Source organism: Lipophrys pholis (genome assembly GCF_963383615.2).
Source record: "Lipophrys pholis genome assembly, chromosome: 20".
Lineage (NCBI taxonomy): Eukaryota > Metazoa > Chordata > Actinopteri > Blenniiformes > Blenniidae > Lipophrys > Lipophrys pholis.
In genome coordinates this window covers 9,719,781-9,741,023 of record NC_137648.1, presented here as the reverse complement: position 1 = coordinate 9,741,023, position 21,243 = coordinate 9,719,781, and the positions used below count along the sequence as shown (strand labels likewise).

Genomic DNA, 21,243 nt, shown 5'->3' with positions numbered 1-21,243 from the left:
TGGATGTGTGTGTGTGTGTGTGTGAGTGTGTGTGTGTGTGTGTGTGTGTGTGTGTGTGTGTGTGTGTGTGTGTGTGTGTGTGTGTGTGCGCGCGCGCGCGTGTGTGTGTGTGTGTGTGTGTGTGTGTGTGTGTGGGTGTGTGTGTGTGTGTGTGTGTGTTTACAGTGTGTTTACATACTTTCATGTTTCATGTATATATTACACATTATACATGGTGATCCTTGCTACATAAGCCATTTACCTGTTGTATAAAGTATTTTATTCTTATTTACGTTATTTCATATTTACTTTTCATATTTCTTGATCCTTTTCACCTTTGTATCTATCATTGTCTCTCATATATCACAGTTGCAACGACTGGCCATAATTTCCCCTCATGTCCACTCACATGGGGACAGTTTAGAGACCCCAGTTAACTTGTAAATGCACAGGGAGAACATTTATATTCAGGGTTTAAACCAGATGCCCTCCTAATGACTATAACACTGTGCAGGCACCATTAAACCTCTTACCTCTATTCAACCCAATGCATTTTAGTTTATGACGTGCATTGAGCTTGTGGTGTATTTTGAAGAGGCTTCCTGGTGTTTCGGATTAACTTGTTCTCATGGTAACTGGTGACTGAACTACTGTCGCATCCGTTGCTGCTGCCAGTAACAGCAAATGTTAAAAACCTGACAGAAATCCGCAACTATTTTGACGAGCGGCGTTTGACAGCATTTGCAAGAAAGTTTTCAAGTGTCGCATACTTTGTGGGTTTTTTCTTTAACATTTCTTGTTACTAGCGGCAACAACAGACGCTAAAGGAAGATGGTCATCGGTTAACAGGGGAACCAGTCATTCTATAACACCTGCCCACCCTGTGTTCCTTGACGGCGGTTGTAGTCATTTTAGTGCTGAGAGATCCCGTGACACATTTCATCGGAACTTTCTGACTGATGTTTCCTGCTTCTCCTCTCACTTGCCAGACCTCTCCAAACTTTGAGGCTTCACCGGGGGGGCTCACGTCAAATCCCTGGACGGGGGAAACGCTAGCTGTTTTGACAGCTTGAACGCTACAGAGAGAGAGAGAGAGGGGGAAAACACACCGGGAGGGAAAATTAGATGAGCGCCGCATCAAAAGACTGTAAGGTACGTGATGTCCAAGTGAACGTCAACAGTTACAGGCAACTAGTTGTGGCTAACGTGATGTCGGCTAACGTGGACTTAACTTATAAAAGTATTGAAACAGTTTAATGTGTAACCTTTTAGCAGTGCGATAAACACTCACTGTTACATAATGGAAGTTTTTTTTTTCAGATTGTAAACTACGATAAGCTTGAATCGAAGGATAATAATAGTCGAACTCTTGATCTTGACCAGTTTACGTACTATTATCTTCGCTGCACCGTGAAGGAAACACTGTACGTGCAAGCTTTCATTTCGTGACTGTTGGTGTTTTATTCGTGTCCAGCTCCTCCCTCCACTGCTTCATTTTGTTCTCGACACCTCTTCTCTTCTCTTTGGGAGAAAGTTTACTTTTCCCGATAATGCATGTGATAAAGTCTGACACATAACATGTGAGTACTTGCTTCTTTCTCGGGCTTGGAAGTGACCAATTATACAATTAAGTTGTATGCTTGTCTTGTTATTTTAGTATGTCAGTTTAATTAAGTACAATTTAAACAAGGTGTTAAAAACTAATTTCACTCCAGAAAGCACATGGAGCCCAGTTTGATCTCAGTTGTATATAAATGCATGTCACTCTATTATTGTCTCTTCATAGATTATCTTTACTATATTCTCTATCCTACCTGCTAGATAGAGTTTCTTCACAGTGAAACAAACTCGCCTTTGTAATGCTTTGAGGCAAATGAGATTTTTGCTCCTAAAAAGGTAGCTACTTTATACTGTTTTGGACCAGATTGGACTTTCACGTGGACCAGTTTTGGGTCATAGGCCACATGTTTGACATCTCTGATTCACAATTTATAACCTATGTTATTATTATATGCCAACATTTTTCATAGCCAATACATTTGTTGTTTAACAGACATTTTGTGCAGCAAACATTTGTGTTTATATACGCTATGTGTTGTCAAATAAATATGCCTTGAACAAATAGGTGGATGGTGATGTATTTGTAGTACAGTAAATGTTAAAGGGCAGAAATGTAGAGTTGCTTCTTTACTTGAGATGTTTGATGAACTTGCCCTCCCGCCAGAGTCTCAAACTGTTGCCTAGAAAAGGAAGTCTGTGTGCTGTCTGGACTGTCAGGTTAGGGTAAGACTTTGGTCAGTGCTGAGGTTGTTTGCACGCATCGGGGTTGACTGAGTTCATGCCTCTTAAACTTCTCCAGCTGCACTTCCTCAATCAAGAGATTTGCCCCTCACATTCAAGAGAGATGCTTCAGAATTAAAACTAAGAAAGTATTTGTAGTGATCTATTTACATCTCACAAGCATCCTTTAATTTTTGTACAAACTATTTGGAATTTGAAAACGTTGCTGATCTTGAAAAGATTTTGTCGTTCAACTGTGACTCCTGCTTTGTTTCTTTCTGAAAGTCCTTGACACATGTGGTTCAGAGCCACAGTGGAAAAAAAAAAAACCCAACCAAATCCCAACAGGACACTCAGTGGCAGGGGTGTGTGTGTCTGAGAAAAGCAGGAAGAATGTTACTTTTGATCTTGTCTAGTAGCCGAGCACATTTAGACCTGTCAGTACAAGTTAATTCACAATGTGGTGTGAACACGGGGCCGGGCTGCGCTTAAACTTTGGGAGGAGAACACGCTTAACATTAATCTTGTTCCTGTTAATGCTCAGCCTGCTTTCCAAGTTTCATTTTCATCTATGCATGAAGCCAACTCCACAATGCATATTGGTGGGTGTGGTGACCGGAGACATCCCTGTGTAGGACTCACAGCGTTGAGTTAAAATGCCACTTGCACATGATGGTTATAGGTTATTTTTATGTTCAGCAAAAATATTTCAGGAATGTTAAAAAGCGGGTCTCAACGCTGTAACGTACAGCGCCAATTAACCGTGAAAACAAGCACAGATGTGCGGCCATTGTTTTGTGTGTACCTGCCAGAGTTGCCTGGATTCCACGTTTTCCAAACACAAAAGTAATAACACCATTTTTGGATTAGATCATTTGGAATAGAAGCCAGCACACACAAATTGTATTGATTTGCTGCGTTTCGTGTTTTAAGATCCGCTTCCACCAATTTATGGACATTCAAATCAATTAGTCAAACAGTGAGAATGTTGGGGTTTTGTCTTGGTGTGGCAAAAGAATATTCATACTCTTTCTCTAAGAGACTTTAATGAGACAAATAGCTCGACAATTGTGAGTCACAACCTCTTGTGTTTCACAGAATAAAAGTAGAACAGTGTTGGAGAGAAACCTCAACCAAGTTCTCATGGGCATAGGTGAATGTAATACTGAAAGTTTACTGTAGTAACTAAAGACGAAAAAAGAGCCAGTGATGAAGAGGGCATGTAGGTCCCCTCTGACTGCACACATGCATTTTAAAGAGGTGCCGCTCTTTTACCGTTCACCCCAACGTGAGCTGAATGAGATATCCCTTCAGGGTGCTTTCAGGATCTCTATGCATAGAAAGAAAGTGGACGTGAAGCATGTTTTCCGTGTATTTTGAGCAACATAAATAGAATATAGTAGTAAGAAAGGGGCGGGGGGGATACTATCTAAACAAAGTATGCTGACCTCATGAACATCCAACAATGGACAAGTCAGAGCAGCAAACAAAGAGCTTTGTTGTAAGAGCAATAGACGTTACATAATTCACGGTGAAGGATCCGCCTCTGTGTTTGTCATTTTTGGAATTTTAGATCAGAGTGCCAGATAGTTCCAATAAATGTAATAGTTTTCTATGAGCGCTCCAGATGAAATACAGTTGACAGTATTGATTATTATAGCAGACTTGATGCAGCTTTAATGCCTCTCGTTCTGACCTTTTATTAAAGTCCTCGGCCTGGCAACTGTTTAATTACGCCTCAGAAACAAGATTTATATAATCCCCCTTTTTAGCTTTAACCTTCTGTGAAACTCCATTGTCAAAAAAAACCCACGGGAAGGCTATTTAAAAATATGCTGTTCTACACATCAATCAAGCAAAAACATTTTATGAATATATGTGGGTTTGTATGCATTTATATGTTAGAGAGGGTGTGTGTGTGTGTGTATGTGAGAGAGCGATGAATGCATGTGGCAGAGGCTCCATAGATACAGACTTATCTCTCAGCTGGGGAAGATAGATAGTGCCATTAACAACAGAGCAAAAAGTTAAACAAGAGAGTCATTGATTAGTATGTTGTGTCTTAAACGTGTTAGTTTTGTGAGACACGCCAGATAAGAGTGAGGATGTGATGTTGCTGCTTCGAGGACGGACTGAGTTAGCTGGTTGTCCTGGAGGACACCTGCTCTAATGTTAGAGCCCATTGACCTGAAATGTCTTGCCCTTCTACTCTCACTACGGTCTGCCATCTATAAAAAAGCAAATGGGCCACTATGACAGCTTTAACAAGTGAAGTCGTATTTTTTTTTTTTTAACTAAATGGACAAATATGTGTTTATTTCTCTTTTATGAGTGAAAATTCTTCACATCTTGAGTTAATACCACTGTTTTTTGGAAAACTCAATTCAGTTGACCACACTGCTTGATGGGCGTAGAAGGGACAGATTTCAAAGGTTGAGATCCTGCGAGGAGGTAAAGCGAGAGGACGGAGGCAGAGACACAATGTTAGTGACAATCGCACATGTAACATATGAAAGCATTGAGAGTGAAAAGGGGAAAGAAGCTTAGTGTGTTAAAGAGGGTCTCCAAGTCTAAATGTTAGATTGCTTCCTAATGTTTGCTTTTTAACTCAGCAGCTGATTAGACTGTCAACGAGTAAACTAGTTAATAAATATAATAATTGTAAATACTGGCGGGCTCCTATGTAAAGTTTATTTAGATTGTGTGAGCACATCACAAAAAGCCAACATCACAGTGCAAAGCATCATGGGATTGGCCTACTACCTGAATCGGATAATATTCTTGGTGCATACAAACCCGAGCATACCTCTGACCATTTAATTCAGTGTTTCTGTAAATGGACTATCAGATCTGTCCGTTGGAAAGCAGTCGCATCAACAACAAAGTGACGTGTAAACACCGCTCGTGTCGCGTCAGCCTCTCCTGACTGAAGCTGAGCGCTGGCGCCAGAAAGAGGGAGCCTCGTCTCTCTCTCTCTCCCTCGGTAACAGAACAAGTCTGTTCTCTTTCCTCTTCCGCAGCTTCTACCAGGGATGTGGATCGGCCAGGTGCATACTTAAAGGATTGTTTCCTGGAGGACACATCACTTCATGACCTCACACCTTTGAATGCCGACAGGATCGAGGATGGAGGAGAGCTCCAGTCTCCCCAATGTCTGCATTCCCTGCCACAATGAGCAGAGGGACAAGAAAAAACGTTACACAGTGCGTACATCCGTCTGTCTTATTCAACACGGCAACTCTTATTTACCTTATGCAAACACCGCTCACGCGACTTCTCGTGGCTTTTCGCAGGTTTACAAAGTGATGGTCGCTGTCGGGCGACAGGAATGGTTTGTCTTCAGGCGATATGCAGAGTTCGATAAACTCTACAACACAGTGAGTTGCAGAATGACATTTTCATTTCGCATCAGATGAGGCACATAACACCTTCCCGTAGTTTTGTTTGTGCGTCACGGTGTTCGCCCTGGCATTTAGAGTAATTATAGACTGTAAACTTTCCTTGCGCTGTTCTTCTCTGTCTCCTCTTTATCTTTGAACGCAGTTAAGGAAACAGTTTCCATCTATGAACTTGAAAATTCCAGCAAAAAGGATATTTGGGGACAACTTTGAACCGGGTGAGTGTTTGTGCCACTGAAGCATGTGGCTTCAGCCTTGAAGCAGTTTATTAGGCGTATGCAGAACACTGACTTGTTTACCACACATTTATTGTATTTCTAATCTCTATCTATCCAAATAGAGTTCATCAAGCAAAGAAGAGCAGGATTGCATGACTTCATTAAGCGAATTGTTTCACATCCTCAGCTCTGCAACCAGTAAGTGTTGACATGTTTATCTTGTGTCGTCATGTGTAATTTGCCGATATTAAGGGATTCTGATACAGTTTCAACTATATCAACATTGGCTTCGTCATTTTGTTCTGCAGTGCCCGAGTGGCAAAAAAGAAATGTGATTCTGATGTGATCTGAATTGGAAATATTATCAGAGCAAAGTATCAAACTAGGCATTGCAGTTACTTTCTGATGTTTTTTTAATTTCTCTTTTTCAACTTTCAATTCACAGTCCAGATGTGAGAACCTTTCTACTGATGGACAAACTGCAAAACTTTTCAGACGCCTCGGAGGACGAGGATGACAAAGTGAGCTGTTGAGACTATCTTGAATAGTTTGGGGGATTGGCTTCTATCGTCATTTATTGTGTTTTAACACATCAGAATGTTGTTGGTTTTTTTAGAGAATATAAATATACACTTTTCCGACAGGATTGCCTATTCTCAGCTCCTATCACAACTTCCAACTTGGTGACTAATCTGAATAATATTTTGCTTTGGTATTTAGCAGAACAGCTCTACCTCCAGAAACATTAACCTGGGACCCTCTGGAAATCCACAGTAAGCTCACTATTAACCTACATAAAAAAAATAAATAAAAAAAAAAAAGTACTGTAATCGTTTTTTACATTTTTGTAAAGACACGGATTCTGTCATTGTTAAAATTGGAATGACGTTGTTTTCTTTCCAGCGCAAAGCCCTCAGACTTTGACTTTTTAAAAGTCATCGGAAAAGGAAGTTTTGGGAAGGTATGTATTAGTGCTAAACTCCAAAAAAAAACAACTACTGTTTGTGTTTATTGCTCAGTAAGATTGTAATAAAGGTGGAAATCTAGCCTGCAATGAAGGCGTATTATTGCATAGGAAAGAAGTGGCATCGATTTCTATTGGGGAAGCACAAGTTTTAGTTCTGCATGTGTTGATCTTTCATGTAGGAAGTGAAAACCAGATTTTTTTGGTTAACGCTCTATCGTATTCACTTGCTGCCTTTCACGACATCCTAATTTTGTTGCTCTTTGTGTTGTAGGTTCTCCTTGCGAAACGAAAACACGACGGAAAATGTTATGCCGTCAAGGTCTTGCAAAAAAAGGTCATCCTCAACAGAAAAGAGGTAACCCAACTATGAGACGGGACTTCGATAAGTTCCACCTTTCACTGTTCACACGTGTTCGATGACGCTTCTTTTAAATTGTTTTTCCTGCTCAGCAAAAACACATCATGGCAGAGCGTAACGTGCTGCTGAAGAATGTCAAACACCCTTTCCTCGTGGGGCTGCATTATTCCTTCCAGACCGCAGACAAGCTGTACTTCGTCTTGGACTTCATCAATGGAGGAGAAGTGAGTTGTTTTAGGTTTTGTGAATAATCCGATCACACTGACATGAGTCACAAGATCAACGGCGGCTGAGAAATGTAGTAGAACAGGAAATGGCTAATATGCCCAACATCTCAAAATCAAATACTTCAGAACTGTACTTTCCCTTGTCAGCACACCTCCAAGTGCAAACCTCTTAAAAGAGATGATGGCATCACTCAGTGGGAAGAATGTCTTGTGAGTGTGACTTCCTCAGTGGGGCTCCTTCAAGTGTGATCAGCTTCTTTTTTTTTTTTTTAAGCTGCCATGTGTGACTGTGTGAGGATGACTAACTCCAAACTGTGTCCCAGGGAATCTGCTCCTCTTGCCCTTCTGTACACGATGACTCCTTAAACCTCCAAGATAAACATGACAATCTGATCAGAGTGGAAGTTTTGTCAACAACCCCGAAGTTTAATGTTAAAAGATTATAGCTTCACCGACACATTAACAGACTCCTCCGCTGGGATATTATCATTTCAGCTTTTCTTTCACCTTCAAAGAGAACGGACCTTTCCAGAACCCAGAGCAAAGTTCTACATTGCTGAAATGGCCAGTGCTCTTGGATATCTGCATTCGCTCAACATCGTATACAGGTACAGTGGTAAATTAAAGCATAATAAATTGTGTTACAATACGGTAACAATCAACCATCATACCTCTTTGCTAAGCGTTGAAATTCTAACTTTACTACAAGTCTGAGATAGAAAAATGTCCAATTTTTAATAAGTTCAAGGTCTCACAATGAATATGTGGGGGCAAGTCCTAATTATATATTTTTGATAACATTTATTTGACAATACATACAACTATTAAAATAGTACTCAACTTGTCTATAGCTGACAGGGTTCTGTATGTTCAGGTCAGCCATAATAGTGATGATTGGGAGAGGTCGATATTTTATCAGGTGGTACACACTGTGAAAGCTTCGAGAAAAATTGGTCTAAGTACTTTAATTACTACTTTCTTGCAGGGACTTGAAGCCAGAAAATATTCTTCTTGACAACGAGGTGAGTTTTCCTTGAGGCGAGTCATATTTTAATCAAACCACAACTCCAGGTGTATCTGAGAAAAATCGATAAGAATTAAAAAGATAATTTCCCCCATAATTTAATGAAAACAGTGAAGGGATTCAGATATTTTGCACAAGTTGTATGTGGAATGTCCTCACTGACACCTCAGTAGTTGGGGATTAATGTTCTTAAAACCGCAAAATAATGACTAACCTCATGACCACACTGCCCTCTTTAGATTAGTTAAATGCCTTAGTTTAAGCCATTTTTCTTATTAATTTCAATAGTAAATCGCAGCCATTTAAACTACTATATTTTGAAATTGTACAATAATTAACTAGATCATCTGTTTCTTTTTTCTTAACACTCATTTAAACTTTGACAATAATTTTTTTTAAACTGTTTGGATAAATTTTTTTGTTTTTGACAGAACAAATGACTTTTCAGTGATATTCTAATATTTTGAGATGCACCTGTTTTCTGGGCCTGGCACTGCATGCTGGTAACAAACTTGCTTTGTGATGTTAAACTATCACAGTTACGGCACGCATTTCCTTCATCTCCATTCATATTTCTCCCACCAGTTTTATTTCCATTTGCAGCTAGACAGCGGGCGTGTGATTGGATTATATCCTACTAATGATTTTTCTGCCGAGACTCATTGAGAAAGTGAGGGTACCGTGAATGGGGCTGACCGCAGCCAACATTCCAGCGTAACAATAGAATCCTCAGTCCTGGGGGATAATGAGCGGCTTGTGTGGCACATGTTGACTAAAAATGTCCCCGTGTCCTCTCTTTAAAGGGACACATCGTTCTGACAGATTTTGGATTGTGCAAGGAAGGCATTTCCCAGACCGATACCACCACCACATTTTGTGGAACACCTGAGGTATGGGGATTTAGATGTTGCTGAGTGCTATTTTTGCACCAGGCTGTTCCAAACAAGATGCACACTCAAGGTTAAAATGTTATAATGGATAGTATAGTTTAAGAAAAAGGCAAAACTAATGTGAGAAAACTTTGTGATTCTTGTCATCAGTACTTGGCTCCGGAAGTACTAAGAAAGCAGCCGTATGACAACACAGTGGACTGGTGGTGTCTGGGGTCAGTGCTGTATGAAATGCTCTTTGGTCTGGTGAGTTTCTACTTTGATCCCAATTTTCCATAAATACCTTGAGTTAGAAAATATAAATCGAACGCCCCTCTAAATGCTGAGTCACCCGGCTGCATTGCCACGTGTTCCTACTTCTCTCTTCTTCTTTTTCTGCATGTCTCAGCCCCCGTTCTATAGCAGGGACACACACGAGATGTATGACAACATCCTCCACAAGCCGCTGGCGAAGCGTCCTGGTGCGTCCAGCACGGCTTGGACTCTGCTTGAAGGCCTGCTGGAGAAGGACGGCACACGCAGACTCGGGTCCAGGGATGACTTTGTAAGCAAACGCTTGACTCTGTAGAATTCTTGATTTTTCAGCTCCCTCTGGTGGCTCATATGTATATACCATACTGTTAACGATGAGAATGATCAAATCTAAATTCTTCTGTTAAACTCTTTTTATATATACAGTTTTTTATTTTACATTGGAATCTATTTCTTTTCAGAATGAGATCAGAGCACACAGCTTCTTTTCCTCCATTAACTGGGGTGACCTTGAACGGAAGGAGATTCCTCCCCCATTTACACCCAACGTGGTAAACATTTTGTCTCTTGTCAGCAAATTAACAGTGAATTATTTTGCTTATTTCAGTGCCTTCCTTTTACATTTCAAAATATTTTTATACTTGATGTATTTCTCTGTTTTTTCACTGAGTGCTGCTATATTAAAACGAGTCTTAGTTCAGTTTGCAAACTAATTTTCTGAATGGTTTCTTTGCTTGTGTGACTCCTGTTACTATTTTGTCTTTGCAGAGCTCCTTCAGTGACATCTCAAACTTCGATCCTGAGTTCACGGAAGAAATGGTTCCCAACTCAATCTGTTGGTCTCAAGAACATTCCATCGTCAACGCTAGTGTCATGGAAGCCGATGATGCCTTCGTGGGCTTCTCTTACGCTCCACCCTCTGATGACTCCTTTCTATAAAACATTCCCAATGAGTCAGTGTTGCCTTAACCATAATAACCTTTGTAATGTTTGACAAAAGGGAAGCATTGATATCATAGATGAACTTTCTCTATGAAGCCAAAGCAAGCAGCTGCGAAGAAACTGCACTTAAAAACAAAGTATGGCTTTATATATATAAATCCATACATGATATTTTAAGAATGAAAGACACCTGTACCTTATTTTGAAAAACCTTTGTTGGTTTCTGAGTCAAGCCTTTACATTGCCTTACATTTGTCCCTTAAATAACCTCAATAAGTAGGTTTCTGAAACATACTTGAACAATTCACTGGACCTAAACTGTCACAATTGAATAAGTGTAAGATGAAATTTTGTTATCTATGTAATTACTGTATAAACAAATATGTATCATACATTATATGTAAGCTGGATGTGGGGATTACTTGAGATACCACTGAGTGAAGCATTTTGATTCATAGGTCACTTTTGCGTTTAAAGAAAAGACTGGCTTCAAGCTGTTTAGTTACCTTTCATTTGATCTTTGTCAATGCTGATCATTTTTTATTTGATGTTTGGGTTTTTGCTACTTTTTGCCTTAATGCATTTATTCATATTCAGAGAGTAAAAATCTGCAATGCTTTTCTTCGCCTGGAAATTAAGTTAAATATATTCATGCATAATGATTAAAATCAAAGAAAAGTAGTAAAGTGTTTTTGTCTATTATTTAATATACGTGATGTTCTACAATCGTTTTAGGCTCATGTGCTCATAACTGTAGTACTTTGAGTTCAAAAACACTTGTGTGAAAACCGTTTTAAAGCTGCAGAACAATTGTCTATCCTGTACATACAGTATATACACCAACTGTTGGCATAAGCTTATGCCCTAATGACTACTACTGGTATTTCCTTTCTTTACCTTGACACCTCAGTCGCATCTTCTCAAAATGAGATCTCAGAGTAATAAGTGATCATCGCAGGTGCCTGGTTTTGTGTATAAGATATATTTAAGTGTATAAGTACACCAGACAAAACAAAACACTCGAGTGTGAAAAGAGACTTGCACATCCGCATAAATAAATGAAGACGCACAGGGTCAAAACATGACTAAACAAGAATCGGGATGGAAGTGAAACTGGTAATTAGCAGAGTGGAGTGTGGACTACAATGGCTTATTTCCCCAGTAGCTCAAAGTGCAGCAGTTCCTGTTAGGTGACGCAGTAAAAGTAGCAGTCTTGTGAATCATGCATGCAAAACTGGAGCCTGAAGTACCTGACACCTCATTAATGCTGAACTGATCTGTCCTCTTGGCAGCAACATGATGTCCCAAAGGTATTTTTCTTGTACACTATATTGATCCCTCTCGGGAAATAATCCCTGTATTTAACTCCTCCTATTCCTGTGGCCGGTGGACTGCTGTGGGTCAAGGGCCTCGACCTGTCAGCTCTGGGATTCGAACCTGCACTCTTCGAACCTGACGTTTGCTGCACTTGAAAGACAAGGATTTATTGAGAAAATGACAAAAGGAAGAAACTGGGCCAAAACAGCTCAGCTAATGTGTCACAGCAACACTACAGCAATATGCACATTATGGAAACAGGACTAATTAACGAGACAAAAGTATGTTGTTTATGTTTGCTTTCCCATGTCTTTTCAGTAACTAATTATGTAAACTCTTTAAAAAAAAAAAAAAAAAAGTAGTGTGATAGGTGACTAGTTCACTGGTACAACAATAGTTAATATGTTGATTATAATCAATTATAATCAATCATATCACAGCTTGACGGCTGTTGCTTGTCAATTAGTCACCATGGCAACGGAGTTCGCGGCGAGCGCCCACGTAAAACTAGCTTCTCCACAGCAGCTTAGCTTTTAATGAAAATGGCTGAGCTTTTATCGTTGAATAAATCAATTTTTATCTATTTAGAAAGGAGTGGTGGTCTTGAGAAACTGGTGGAGGACTGCAAGCGTTTTAATGGTATCTTGCGCCACTAAATTGACGGCTATTTACAGCAGAACGAGTTGTGAATTGAACTGTGCTAAAGTTGCTGTTTCCAGACCCCCAGCGGACCGAGGCGGCCTACAGGTTCCCCGTCACCGTCAATCCTTCTGATGTGATGGAGGTGGATCCTGTGCTGGGTGACTGTGTGCTGCACGACCCCCTCAGAGCTACGACTCTCTTCCAGTCTGTACGTGACAGCTGTCAGCTTTACGACTAACATGAATTAGGTTAAAATGCTAACCAGGTTAAAATGCTAACCTGGAGATGCTAACCACATTTACCAAATCCCCCACCTAGGCTTGCTTCCAGGTCATAAAGAGGCTTTCCCTTATTGGAAAACTACACACAGAGAGCCAGGTATGAACCAAGCAGGGGGGAAATTACTTAATTAATTACCTGTTACCAGAAAAATAAGCATTAAAAAGTAATGAAATCTTGTGTTTTGCAGGGTATTTCTTTGTTGCAATTCTTCTTAGCAATAAATCTCATCCAACTGTAATTATCCCCCCCCCCCCTTTACAACTGTGCCAAGGAACATGCTTTTATAGGATGAGCAGCAGAACTAAGTATGAGAGTTGTGCCAATAAAAAATGACCAGATCTTCTTTCCCAATACCAAACAGTTTTTCTAGAAAAGCAGGTCTTCTGGTTATTATAGCAGATGTCAACAATGCAGGTAGTGCAGGAAAATCAAACACAACCAGTGAGCAGGTGGTCCCATCTGACCCCCAGAATAAAAATGTTTAACAAAATTCAAAATGTACCAATGCATCATAGCTATACTTGTAGTTTTGCAGCAGTCAAATTAAGATAAATTACTGCAGGAAGAACTGAATTATTAAGAAAGTCATACTAAGCTGGTTAGTTGGTGAAAATATCCTGGAAAGCTACAGAAATCATTTACCCAAGCAACAGGGTTTAGCCAAGTTGATTTATTTAGAAACACTGTGGTGTACATGATTTAAGAGTGCATAACTTCTTCTGCAGGAATTTCTTATTGTTGAAATGATTTCAGTAAATTAATATTTTTATAATTTTGTCATACTTTTTTACACCGAAACTCAGGGAAAACCTGGAGTTGTTAATACCTACAGGTTATTATGCTATTATTTAACTGTTTCGGAACAATTAAAATGAAACTGGGCAGGGGTTTTTTTTGTCCCTGAAAATTTGTTTTACAACTCAATGCACTCGTAACATCACATGATGCGATGATGTAGTATCAGTATGCTTGAGAAAAACCAAAAACCTTTGGCATGCATTAGTTCCATTACTCAGTATTAGAGACATCTGACCTGCCTTTTTATATCAGCACTTCAGTTGTCATCTTATTTTTTCTTTTCTTTAGGTCAACGTCACCCTAAACTTCACACATTTGCCCCCATTTCCTGAATACACGTTGGACCTCCGTGGTTTTCCCCGTGTATCTCGCCCCGTGAGGCCTGTCTCCATGGAGGGCCTTGTCATCGCCATTACAAGGGTCACAAAGTACACCCAGGGAGCGAGGTTCCTCTGCACTAATGGCGACTGCCCCTTTTCTGGAGGTAATACAGAGAAGATGCTTTCAAAATAACTAGTTTGTAGTGTTAACTGTAAAAACATACACAAACATCAAGATCTAGTCACATAAGCCTTCGTGTTTTCTAAGCAATCATCAGACAACTAAAATTCCCAGGTATAATGTTGGATTAAACCCCCCTACCCCCTCCAGGGTTCCACCACATCCGAGTCCATACACCCGGAGCCACAGAGTCCGCCACCGTGAGAAATGACTTCAGCTGCAGGAGCTGCAGTTCCCCACTGGCAGAGGATGTGAAGTTCAGAGTTTTGGGAGGTGAGAGGAGAACTGAACGGGTTTCTGTATTCCGCAAGTTATGTATATTGTATGGTTACAGTACATCTGTGCACTGAATGTGTTTGTTTTGGAAATAGACAAACAGCTAGTGGAGCTGATTCACGTCAAAGCGCTGGAGGTTCTCACAGGCCGTCAACAAAGCTCGCTCAGATATCAATCTGTCACTCTGTTTCTCAGAGGTATGTCTTCGCGTTTACAATCTGCACTGGTCAGTAGTCAATGTAGATTGATTGGCATGTGTTCATCAATTAAATCAATTTGTAAACAATTGATCATCGTCAACAAAACAACAGGACATTTATGATGAGGTGAGAGAAATATGTGTGAGCATTACATTTATCATGTTCAAGATTTAATTAAAAAAAGAACAGAAACACATCTTGTGTGTTCAGCTTAGAGTCATATAATCTTAAAATAAAGATTACAACATCATAACAGGAATAATGTGAAGTGTGTCTATTTATTGATAAAGGTCACTTCCGAACTGCTGTTGTTTTGTGTGTCTTACCAAGTCTTTTGGGCCCAGAAAAACAGCTGTGTAACAGAAGTGGAAATCTTTTCTTTTAAAGTATTTTACTGGCACATGATCTGTTGGCTGTGTTTTCAGTGTCTGTAAATAAAAAATCATGTCACGTTTTATAGCCTGAGAGACATAAGTGGCCATCATTATATGATTTAATTGAATTATCCAGCACCTCGCATGAAATCTCAAACTAACTGGTATTCGAAACAATAATTATGCAGTTGATGCCACATTGTAATTATTTGTGTTAAAAAGAATTAATTTAAATTTCTAGTTTGAATACTGGTATTTTTAACTTGTTTCACACCAGGTTAATTTCCTTCGACTATGAAAGTTTATTAATTATTTGTAAAAACACATGGCCATTTATCACATTTGCTCCTACTCCTGAGTAATGAGGATGTGGTAGTTTATATTTACAGTCAGATCTACTGAGGTTCGCCATTAATTTTCTCTGGCTTTTTAAATGAGGCTCACGTTGGCACACTAACTCAGTAGGGGAGAGTTTAAACAAATAGATTTCTGTGCAGCCAGCTGTGTGCAGTGCCTCATGGAAGGATATTAAGTGTTTCTGTCCCGTCTAATAACATTGTCCCACCAGCCTCCCCCCGAGAGCTTAGCAAATCTCAGCAACAGGATTAACATATTATGTTGACCTAGTCCTGTGGAGGAATTCAATACAGTGGGTTCCTGTTACTAAACATATATGTTAATAAGTGCAAGGAACACTCATTAGCTGGCCCTGCGATGTACTACAGTGAATTCTTTGTGTCGAAGGCCCCTCTCTGTTTCTCTTGGCAGTGGTTTCTAGGTGGCATGCATGTTTCTTCAGTAATCGCCAGGCAGCAGAGAACAACCACTTTTGAGTGTTACTTCTTTGTTTTCCTCAATCGTAGATGAGCTGTGTAACTCAATGAGAGTCGGCCGATTCTACAGAGTGCTAGGTATTCCTGCGCATGTGCATCAATGGCCCAGCATTACCTGCAGTATCGAGGCTAATCGTGTCCAACCATGGGAGCCAGAATGTAAGGAAGACAATTATTTTACGACTGTAAAAATGCCAATCATATTTATACCATACCGTGTACTTTAAAGATAGACTTTACTTTTTCTCATTGTCCCTTCAGATTGCCATGAAGTCAGCGCCAGCTTCCAGCGGTTGTTGAAGGAGATGTCCTCTTCTTGCTGGAGATTCTCGGCCGTTGCGGCTCACTGTTTTGGGCTTCATGTGGCTCCTCCAGGGATGTACAACACACTGAAACTGAGCTTGCTGCTCAGCTTGATGCAGACCAGAACAGACGCAGAAGACACGTTCCACAACTTGGATCTTCTAGTTGTCACTTCTGATACTCTCATAGTGGACAGGTAAAAGAGAGTCTGATGCTCCAAGTTATGAAACATGTTTTGTAAACGGGACCCTAAAGCTTCAGATTAAATCCTTATTTCTTGTCTTTTGTGTTAGACTAATGACCCACAGCTTGAGCATGGCTCGTTGCGGGGTCAAGCATCCGGCCTCTGCGGAGATGTTTGCATCTCTGTCCCGTGACGAACACGGAGTAGGCACGGCCAACATTCATGCTGGCTCTGCTCTGCTCGCCACAGAGGGAATTTGTATGCTGGGAGATCTCAACCGTTACAAAAAGGACAAGTTGGAGACCATTCAGTCAGGTACTGTAACACACTAATATGATAAAGCTGGTTTCTACTTTAATAACTTCTGCCGAACACAAAGCTGAGTGTATTTCTTTCTTCTCCAGTTCTGGAGAGCCGCACAGTGTCTGTGTTTATCCCAGGGAAGAAGTACGGTGAAGATGTGGACCAGCAACTGTCATTCCCGGTCCAGTGCAGCTTCTGGGCCTTCACAGACTCGTATCACCGGTCTGGAAGAGCAGACTGCACTTTACTGGGAACAGTTGTGAGTCCAATTACAAACCAGAGTCATGTTAGCACAGTGAACTCCAGCACTTTTCTCAGCATGATCTGTCAGTGGAAGATGTGAAACAGTAAATTTAAATGTTTTTCTTGCAGTGTTATGCCCAAATGTTTCCACTGAAAATAAATGTTTTGACTTTAAATAAGAAAAAATATAAAATGCTTGTCGGCCTCATGGAATGATGGATGGGAGCCAGAAGTGCCCATCCTTGAGCTAAACAATAAATTTACAAGTAAAATGGTTGAGTTTTTTGTAGTTCACTCGAAAAATATCGGTCATTTGAAAACAAAATATGTAGTACGCTCATGCCGACTTTCTTTGCTGCAAGCAGGAAATGGGTCCTGTACTAATTCAGCTGGCCGACGCCTTTGGACTGGTCGTTCAGTGTAAGGACGGGAAAGGAGAGCAGGCCCTGCTCGCCCAGACGGTTCACACCCTCCAGCAGGCAATCCGGACTGTAGCACCCCACCAATCGTCCTGTTGGGAGTTTTCTACCCGAGAGTACCAGCAGGTCGACATGTGAAATGACCTTAGGATTGTTACATCGGAGAAAACATTGTCTCAATTTGTTTTAATTGTTTCAGCTGGTGGCTCATGCACAGGGCCTACAAGTCGAGCTGAGCTCAGCAGCTGAGAAAATAATCCATGGTTACTACATGGCAACTCGAAGAGTCCGGACACAGAGTCAGGGGGTCAAGATAACTGTAGCCTCTATCAAACTACTGTAAGTACTCAATGGTTCATTCATGGTCAGTCTGTGCATTACAATATACAGCGATACCAACCTCTTCAGTTGGTCTACTTGTCCCATCTGATGTATTCCACAAAAGTGATATTTTTACTTTCATTGGAAATATTTTGCCACCACTGCATAACATAGTAAAATATGGCTCGTAGAGCAGATATGATCAAATCAAATGTGTATTAAAAGGACAGAAAATGACTGTTCAACATAATACTGAAATCATCCACTATAAAATCAATACATCTTTTGGAATCTGATAAAAAAAAAAAAGGCATATTGAAGTACAAAGCGTGGCAGATGTGTAATGCCACAACTGTACACTAGATGGCACACTTCCAACTCAAATTTAATCAAAATTATGAAAGCCCCTCTTCATTAGTCACATCCATAAACATTCAAGTTTATGTTGAGTTTGGTTTTATTTTCATGCTGCATTACCACTATACAATATTTCTGTCACAAATAAAAGTTGACTGGCCTTGTTTTAATCACAGGATATCATTGGCCGAAGCTCACTGCAAATTGTGCCTCAGGACTTTGGTACTGGAGGAGGATGCAGTAATCGCTGTGCTGCTGTGTGAAAACTCAGTCACTCTCAAGCATGGTAATTTTATTTTAAAATATTCTGAGCAATTTACTTTGTATCTGACAAAATATTTAACCAATTTATTTTAGTGGGACTCAAAGTCAATATGAAGTGCTAATTTAATTAAACAAAATTGCTGAATTAAAAAGTCTTAATTTCCCTTAAAATGATTTTATTCACATCTTGTTTCTAAACATACAGATTTACGAGATGCGAATGCTCATATGACAAGATATTTCTTTAATGGACATTATCTGGATCTTCACAGTTACGAGTTTTTTCATGAGACGCCTGTTCTCTTCCCACAGGAGCCTCTGTTCTCGTTATTCCACCCGATGCAGCGTTTCCTTGTGACCTGGCAGCCGTTGACGGTCTGCACAGGAGGGATGCCGCGCTGGACGAGCTCCACCAAAACATCCTGCGCTTCATCTTCACCTACGCACCTGGAGCAGGGACATACATTGCAGAAGAATAAGAAGACCTCTAAAAAGATCAAAAGCTCAGGTAGGTAGAAGTAAGTTCTCGATTTTCCCTCATTACTTTCAGCTGCAGGTTGATACACAGGTGTTTTTCTTACACATTTCTAAAGAGTTGCAAAATCATTTAAGCAGGAGTCCAGATTACTAGAAGTTGTGCACTTACCACTTGCCTGTGCGCCATCCTGATCATTTACTGGCGTCATACACAGAACCTGATGAAACACACAACAGTGTTAGTTTTACATTTATATCTTGGACTTAACAGAGTAGTTATGATACTGAGCTCAAGTTCAGTTAGTCACATTTTCATCAGGTTTTTCTCTGATGGGTAAACGGCGAAAAGGTGAAGTCATCACAATTTGATCTAGATTGAAGAGCCAAACAGCAAGTTGTATTAAATGTTCTGTCCATCATGGATTTACTCACCAGACGGGAGGTGAAGCCAACACTGCAGCATCTGTAAAGAATCAATTTATTTATTTCAAGTAAATACACAAAAACAGGAGGGCAACAATGCAACATGTGGCTGTTAATTCAGTAGTCACAGTCTCGTCACTATTTTCTGATGGGTAAACGGCGAAAAGATGAACTCAACATTTTAACAGCCATGATAGTTTCCACTGCTCCGACATCCAGAATTCAAGATCTCATCACATTATGTCCTGATCCAACTTCATGTATGATCTTATCCCACTCACCTCATCAGGGCAGCAGACCGGAGGTTCACATCTGGAACATTTTATCTGACAGCACAAGATCGACAGCAGCTGAAATAAAAATACACGTCTGAGATCAATAACCTTCACAAATGAGCCAATCAGTTCCCAATTTAAGTTAGTGGGATGCTGGCAATTCAGTTTATCATTTATTCACCATCTTATTTTCTGACGGGTAAACGGCAAAGATTGAACTCATCACTTTACCAGCAGTTGAATTCGGGGGAAAGCTCAGTAGTACTAACCATTGAGAACTCACCTTATAGGCTCAGTGAATAGATGTCATCATCTTCAATGGACACACAGCATCTGAAATTAGATAATCAGATTGTAGAGATTTCACAAAGTTTCTGGTCTTCTGAAATTAAAAAATGGCACGTTACTCAATAAAGTTACTTCTTACCTTGTCAGGTGTACCAAAACACATTTTTCCTCTTCACTCCTAAAAGACAGAAGTTCCATTTGATTAAAAGTTAAGTCTTCACGTGCAGTTTTAAATCATTATCCCATTGATCAGAGCATGGCTGCCACTAACTTGAACAAGTAGTATAAATAATTACTCTCAGGAGTGATATATTTTACATTTTCCCCACGGATGAATAACATACTGAAGGAATAGCCAATACACGGAGAGCAGATGACTGATCACCTGAAGGTCAAAGGGTACAGTGTGTCCCTAAGGTTCTGAAGACGGGTTGAACAGCAGGTCATGACCTCTGCCATGACCTTATCTCCTCATCTGGGGGCCACGAGGGGCCTTCCCAGTGTGATAATGGAGGAGTCAATTCCCTGACCAGCAGGTCTTCTGTTGACCTCTGAGCCAGACCCCATAGGACCAGAACAGCGAGGAGCTGAGTGACACCGGGGGCGTTTTCCCTCTTTCAACTGTTCAAAACCATGATTGATGGCTTTACTTCAAAGATAAAATCTTCATGTACTGAAGCCAATAGACTCCATAACTGTATATTCTTCATACTTGTGTCTTCACGCATGAGCAAAGTCCTCCTGTAGACACGTGGGAATTACAATGGAGACACTATGCAAAGAAACTAGCGTGCAACGCATAACTATAAGATTCTTAAATGAACTCACGCTACATACTGAGACATGTATGTACATTTTCCCTGTTGGAGCGCGCGAGGTGCCACCCACGTGGCCAACATGCTAACTAGCTTCCTGCTAACTAACCATCAGCCGCCTCGTGCTCGATCTAATCCTTATTATTAGCCTGGATACAGCTCAACGCATCCCAGGACCTAAACTCATAAAACATGATCGCTACTGCTTACCTGCGCTGCAAAGGCAGAGCGAGAAAGTAAAAGTTGAGACGAGAGAGAAGACACGTCTGATCGCTGCGGCCATCCCCGAAACAAGAGGGAGAGCTTCCGGCTGCTGCTCCTTCTTCTGCTCCTCCTTCTGCGCCCCGGAGCTGCGCACTGCAGCTCACTTTCTCTGTCTGTCTGTCTGTCTGTCTGTCTGTCTGTCTGTCTGTCTGTCTGTCTGTCTGTCTGTCTGTCTGTCTGTCTGTCTGTCTGCTTTAGTACTGGGGAGCTCTATCTATCTATCTATCTATCTATCTATCTATCTATCTATCTATCTATCTATCTATCTTTAGATTTAGATACTCTGAACATTTGCAGTTTCTCTGTCAGTGGAGATTCAGTTTTATATTTTTTTTACACTTAATCATTTTCATACTCATTCCTTTAAGAGTGAATAAAGGCCATCGTGTCCATCCTTTAAAAATTGGGACTTACGGACGTTGCCTTATTATTTCTCAGGATTATGAGACGCCCCATAAAATCACATGAAAGGTCTAAAAAGAATTGTGGCGATTTTAGAATTGCAAAGTTTTTATCATCTTTCATCCACTTAAAAAGTAAATTGAAATT

The 21,243-nt window shown here is 40.4% G+C and overlaps 2 protein-coding genes and 1 long non-coding RNA gene across 7 annotated transcripts; 2 read left to right on the top strand and 1 right to left on the bottom strand.

Annotated features, from left to right (window-relative positions):
* Positions 1-870: 870 nt before the first annotated feature.
* On the top strand, positions 871-11,407 carry sgk3 (serum/glucocorticoid regulated kinase family member 3). Of its 5 annotated transcripts, none has more exons than XM_080489588.1 (18): positions 893-1,131; positions 5,280-5,306; positions 5,377-5,462; positions 5,553-5,636; positions 5,803-5,875; positions 5,998-6,073; positions 6,321-6,396; positions 6,596-6,648; positions 6,779-6,836; positions 7,114-7,197; positions 7,293-7,424; positions 7,923-8,035; positions 8,413-8,449; positions 9,255-9,341; positions 9,492-9,587; positions 9,730-9,885; positions 10,055-10,144; positions 10,362-11,407. In XM_080489588.1, exons 3-18 carry the CDS (start codon positions 5,385-5,387, stop codon positions 10,530-10,532), a joined length of 1,464 nt encoding a protein of 487 aa, XP_080345714.1. In that variant the 5' UTR covers positions 893-1,131; positions 5,280-5,306; positions 5,377-5,384; the 3' UTR covers positions 10,533-11,407. The 5 variants fall into 5 exon arrangements, with proteins under 5 accessions (XP_080345713.1, XP_080345712.1, XP_080345714.1 ...); XM_080489589.1 differs by lacking the exon at positions 893-1,131 and adding an exon at positions 1,520-1,559; XM_080489587.1 differs by having other exon boundaries at positions 871-1,131; positions 5,280-5,462.
* Positions 11,408-12,394: 987 nt separating this feature from the next.
* On the top strand, positions 12,395-18,752 carry mcmdc2 (minichromosome maintenance domain containing 2; the record flags this gene model as incomplete). Its single annotated transcript, XM_080489579.1, has 14 exons — positions 12,395-12,491; positions 12,572-12,702; positions 12,813-12,872; positions 13,863-14,058; positions 14,226-14,348; positions 14,447-14,548; positions 15,789-15,917; positions 16,020-16,257; positions 16,355-16,560; positions 16,650-16,807; positions 17,157-17,336; positions 17,410-17,549; positions 18,065-18,174; positions 18,465-18,752. The coding sequence occupies 14 exons, from the start codon at positions 12,395-12,397 to the stop codon at positions 18,629-18,631; spliced, it is 2,037 nt and encodes a 678-aa protein (XP_080345705.1). The 3' UTR covers positions 18,632-18,752.
* On the bottom strand, positions 18,459-20,761 carry LOC308125679. Its single transcript, XR_013936394.1, has 7 exons — positions 20,641-20,761; positions 19,755-19,793; positions 19,611-19,660; positions 19,334-19,402; positions 19,062-19,092; positions 18,799-18,847; positions 18,459-18,599 (listed from the first exon to the last, which is right to left on the bottom strand). It is a non-coding gene; the product is annotated as an uncharacterized lncRNA (long non-coding RNA).
* Between the last annotated feature and the right edge of the window lie 482 nt (positions 20,762-21,243).